Below are 5,316 nucleotides of genomic sequence, written 5' to 3'. Positions count from 1 at the left end.
GTCGGGGTGGAGCGCAGGGAGGAAGGGGGGAGGCAGGGCTATAGGGAGGAGGCTGATGCCAGCCAGAGAAGTACCGAGTCCAGTCGGTTGGGATGGAGAGGGGGCGGGCCGCCATAGGAGGGCGGGCCGGGATGGGGAGGGGGTGGACTGTCTGGTGACAGAATCAGAGGCCTGCTTGCAATCTGTAGGGACACCCTGGAGCAGGGCGGTCACCTGACGTGCTCGGTCCTCAGTCGTGTCCGACCGTGGTACAGGTGCAGAACCGACAGGTTGAGGGAGAGTCTAGGGAGGGGAGGGCCTTGCTGGGAGGTGGCCCAGCTCCACTCCCTCACCCCAGGACAGTCCGTGAGGCCTGTCCCGCGTCCTTCCAGGCCTGGGAAACAGCTCTGTCCCCTGGATGTTCACGACGACCCCACTTTGGGGCAGCAGTGCACCCGGCTCACCGGGCTGGCAGCAGCAGAGAAAGGATTTGGATTCCACGTTGGTTCTGGGCTCCCGCTTGGAGGCCGCGGGGCCTGGGCCTCGGGCCCCAGAGGGACGATGAGCAAGCTCTCTGCTGGGGCAGGAAACACGGGCGAGCAGGCCAGCCCCAGACTGGGAGTACGTGCCTGCCCATGTCCTCGGGGAGCCAAGACATGCACTCGGGACCTCTGGGGCGGGTCAGCCTTGCAGGGCGTTCTGTTTTACTGCTGAGCCATCAGCTGACCCCAAATATTTAACTTTCTGTTTTATTTTTATGTAATTTTAAAATTTTGCCAGAAGGCACATGCACTCCCCAGAGAGAATAGGGACAGAGAGGGAGAGGGAGAAAGCATACCCTGAGTGTGGCCACGCCACAGTCCCTTCTCCATTCTCCTCTCCGGATTTTGGGCGTGCACGCACATGTGAGTTTCGAGCTGCTGGGCGTGGGCCTCAGACCACGGCCGGCCGGCTAGGAGTCCAGCACCTTGGCCACCGCACCGCCTGCCGGCCCCGGCCTTCCCTTCAGGAGGACAGCACCCAATGACTCTCGCGCCATAAACTGCAAGTCTCGTCTTTCCTCCACTGAACCGGCTTGGCACCTCAGTCAAAAACAGGACCATAGTGACTGCTGGGAGCAGGATTTTTGTTCCGTTTTCCGATGATCATGGCCCGTATACCAACAATGGGTTCTCACCTGACGTACTAACTCAGCACCCTGTGGCCTTGACAAGTTCACTTTTAATTTTAACAGTATTTTTGGAAGGGTGGATGAGCGGAGCCTAGGAGGCCCCCACAGGGTCTGCCGGGCACACGGGTGGATGCGGCGACTGCTGCCTCCCCAGACGTAGGGCTGTTGATTTCTTCCCATCGCTTTATGAAACTGGCAGGACATTCTAGTGCAGTGTTGAATAAAAGTGGAAAATATTTGTCTTAGGGAACTGGAGTGGAAACCTTCAGTGTTTCTCTGTTAAGGCTGAGTTTAGCTATAGGTTTTAAAATAAATATCCTTTATTAAAAGTTATATTTAGGACCAGCAGTTAGTGTAATGGCTATGTCGCTGAACTCCCATGTAGCCGACCGTGGTTCGAGTCCTGGACCCAGTGGTTAAACTCATGCCGGACACGTGTGCGTGCGTGCCCCAGATCTCAAGAGGAGAATGGAGGAGAAGGGATTGCAGCATGGCCATCCCCCCTGAGGGGTGATTTCTCGCTTTCTGTCTCTCTGTCTGTCTCTTTCTGGCAAGCGCACGTGCCCTATAGCAAAAACCTCTCCAAAAAAAAAAAAAAAAAAGTTATATTCTGGGGCCAGCAGCTGGTTTGGAGGTTAAAGCACTGGACTCCCACATGGCCAACCACAGTTCGAGTCCAGACCTGGTGGCTTGCTTTCTCACCTCTCTCTCTCTGTCCCTCTCTAGTCAAGTTAAAACAAACAAACAAATAAATAAAATAATTCTTAAGAAAAAAAGTTATATTCTATCTTAGTGGGCCAGCAGATGGCATAATGGTTACGTCATTAGGCTCCCATATAGTTAACCGCAGTTCGAGTCCCGGATACAGTGGCTCAAACTCACACCGGGCGTGTGTGTGTGTGCCCAAGATCCTGAGAGGAGGAGGGGTTGTGGCATGGGATCCCCTGGGGGTTGATTTCTCGCCGTCTGGCTCTGTCTCTCTGGCAAGCGCACGCGCCCTGCAGCATGGTCACTGTACTTGAAAGACGTGTGTGGCTGCTCAGAGGCTGGGTCAAAGGCACTGCCCTCCAAGGGTTCCATTTGCTTCTTCTGGGAGCCAGAGATGGTCTAGGGCTGACTCAGTGCAAACTCAAGGCTTGAGCTGCAGACCGCCCAAGAGAGACGAACCAAGGCCGCGAGTCCTTCTGGGGCTGCTTTCCTTGAGAGCCCGGCCCTTGAGGGCCCCAGCTTAAATCAGGGAGGGTCTTCCACCTGATTTCCCACCATGCGTTGGGACCTTCTTTGTGCCCCTTGGCCAGAGGAGTCCCCAAACCCACAAGGTGGCCCAAATCGGGAAACATCCCAGGAGTAAACTTCCTGCTCAGTGTACTTGTCTGGGCTTCTGGTTCCCGGGTAGCTCTGCTCTGGAAACCCCTTCTCCTCTGGTTAAATCAACGCCAGCTGCTTCGGTGGTTTTAAATAGGCGAATTGACCCACATAGCTCACCTGGCATTACTGGAAACGTTTGTCCGATGCCAGACTCCACCCTACAGAGGTAGAAACCAGCTCAGAGAGGGCAGGCCGCGGGCCCAGGGTCTTTCAGCCGGTGAGAAGCAAACCGGGCTGCAGACAGAGGGCTGCCTTATCCCAGACATAAGGGTTCCCTGCTGCGCTCCCTGGCGGTTCCCTTTGTTAGACGTGATTTCACCGAGAAATCAGACCAGATGGCCTCTGAGGACCCATTGGACTCAGGCACTCTTGGAGCAGGATCGCATAGTTTTCAATTCCCCGGGCCTCTTCCTTGCTCTCTGCTCAGGACTTGGCTTAGACCTGACAGCGAGGCGGCTCAGTGAGTTCCCAGCTAGACCACCAGGGGGCAGTGGTGTGCCGAGCGCTGGGCTCTGAAGACCCCAGGGCAGCGGCTTCTCCCTTCAGGAGGGTGGCTTCTGCGGCCAGGAAAGAGACAACCATGCACCCAGGGCACTCCCCGCACGCTGTCCTTCGTTGCTTCGTCAGACTCTGCCTGGCGCCTCTTCTGGCACAGACGAACACAGAATTGAAGTCAGAAACTCAGTTCTACGACAAGGAACCCCATGCTGTCAGGAACGGTTGGAGGGCCAGCCCCACAGCGCCGGAGTTAATCTGTGTGCACTGGGAGCCAGAGCCCACGTGGCTGGTCGCGGTTCAAGTCCTGGCCCTGGAGGCCTGAAAAACACACCAGGCAGACCGGTGTGTGTGTGCACCCAAAATGGCTAAAGAAGTGGAGAGAAGGATGGCAGGGTGGCCATGCTCCATTCGGAGAGCGCTCTCTCTTCTCCTCTGGAGAGTGCATGCACCCTCCGGCACTTGGAAAAAAGAAAAGAAAAAGAACGAGCTTGGAAATAGCTTTGCCCTAGACTCCAAGTGAGAGCTAAGCCTCGCGAGACCTTGTTTTACCCGAGGACGGATCCAGGCATGCCCTGCCAGACTCTGACCTGCAGGCGGCGCTGTCCAGCAGGTGCCGTTCCTGTCTGTGGCAACAGGAAACTAACGTGAATGCTTTCAACCAGCAGGCCACGTTTGAGAATTTCCCGCAGGCTTCGTCCGTCCGGAGCAGCGCATGTGCGTGGGTGTTACTGCCGGACCCGTGACACCAGCCGACCCACCAGGAGCAGTAAAGACGCCCATCGGGAAACTGGGTGATGAAGGGTGACAGTCTGCAGGACAGAAAATGGTGCAATATGGGAGGACCAGGACCCTGCTTACAGGCGAGGGCCTCTCAGATGTGTGAGTAGCTTGTAAAACTGAAAAGGAACAGCATGGTGCAGCTAGCTGTCACATTTGTGTGACAACAGGTGTTACGAGTACATAATCTTTTTGTACCTTTTTTTTAAGGCTTTTGATAAGGCATGTGTACTCTTTGGAGAGAGACAGTGAGGGGAAAAGTGAGAAATCTCCCCCCAGGGAGAGGGGCCATTCTGCAGTCCCTTCTCCCCTACTCTCCTGGGATTTGGGTGTGCATGCACAAGTGCCCAGTGTGATTTTCAAGCTGCCAGGTCCAGGACTTGAACTGCGGTCATCCATGTGGGAGTCCAGTGCCTTAACCACCATACTACCTGCTGGCCCCCAAGGAGACTTCCACACTCTTTATAAATATGTTTGAAGTATAGGAACATGCTGGTAAATACAAAAATCAGGTGAAACGATTGTTTTAAAGCGAATCAATTGGGCGCTGCCCGTGGCTTCCTCCCGGCTGTGGCTGCCCCCTTGCCTCCACAGGCTGATTCTGGGGTGTTTTCTGTGAGCCTCTGCCACCCCCTGCCTTGCTCTGCCCTGGGGGACTGGAGTTAAGGATTAGTCACTGTATCTAAGCAGGTCTTCCTCTGGAACTCGGTTTTCCTGTCTGTAAACTGGGGTGGCAGTGCTCGTGGGCTGTGGGATGCACAGAGTCCATGTCGTGTGCTGGTGGCGGAAGGTGCCCAGGCCACACAGGTCGGCGCTGGCTGGGCGGAGGAGAGGCCGGACCATGCAGAGGAGCTCGTCCACCTGGAAGTGACAACGACACCCTCTGCTGCCCTCTTGCCAGGCATGACCGTGGCCTGACTCCCCTCCTGTGATGCCCGTCCTTCCACTGCGAGTGACAGCGTTGGCATGAAATGCACTTTCTTCGATTTACAAGTGTGCCACCTGGGGCCCAGCCTCAGGGCGCAGTAGGCAGCTGGCCGGACTGCAGTGCTGGGAGCCACATGCTAACAACCTGTGGGCCTGACTGGCGTGGAGCATGCTTGTGTGCCATGACCTGAGTTTCTGGGGGGCTGGAAGAAGGTGATCGTGGCATGGCTGCACCCTGTCCAGGGTGGTCTCCCTCTCTCTGTCTCTCTACCATGCACACACACTCTCTCTCTCTCTCTCTCTCTCTGCCATGCACATTCCCTCTCTCTCTGTCTCTCTCTCTGCCATGCACGCTCCCTCTCTCTCTCTCTCTCTCTCTGCCATGCACATTCCCTCTCTCTCTGTCTCTCTCTCTCTCTCTCTGCCATGCACACTCCCTCTCTCTCTCTCTCTGCCATGCACATTCTCTCTCTCTCTCTGCCATGCACATTCCCTCTCTCTCTGTCTCTCTCTGCCATGCACGCTCCCTCTCTCTCTGTCTCTCTCTTTGTCATGCACACTCTGACTCTCTCTCTGCCATGCACATTCCCTCTCTC

At 55.9% G+C, this 5,316-nt stretch overlaps 1 protein-coding gene across 1 annotated transcript in view; it reads left to right on the top strand.

Annotated features, from left to right (window-relative positions):
* Window positions 1-3,821, top strand: part of LOC102488167 (ornithine decarboxylase-like) — a 16,324-nt gene extending 12,503 nt beyond the window's left edge. Inside the window, exons 15-17 of the mRNA XM_006158151.2 lie at window positions 372-600; window positions 3,174-3,237; window positions 3,706-3,821. Of these exons, the coding sequence (XP_006158213.2) occupies window positions 372-600; window positions 3,174-3,237; window positions 3,706-3,821 (409 nt within the window). The remainder of the gene's footprint in view (window positions 1-371; window positions 601-3,173; window positions 3,238-3,705) is intronic.
* Window positions 3,822-5,316: the final 1,495 nt, after the last annotated feature.

The sequence above is a fragment of the Tupaia chinensis genome, unplaced genomic scaffold (genome assembly GCF_000334495.1).
Source record: "Tupaia chinensis unplaced genomic scaffold, TupChi_1.0 Scaffold000573_1, whole genome shotgun sequence".
In the NCBI taxonomy this organism is placed as follows: Eukaryota; Metazoa; Chordata; class Mammalia; order Scandentia; family Tupaiidae; genus Tupaia; species Tupaia belangeri.
This window is presented reverse-complemented; position numbering and strand designations above follow the sequence as displayed.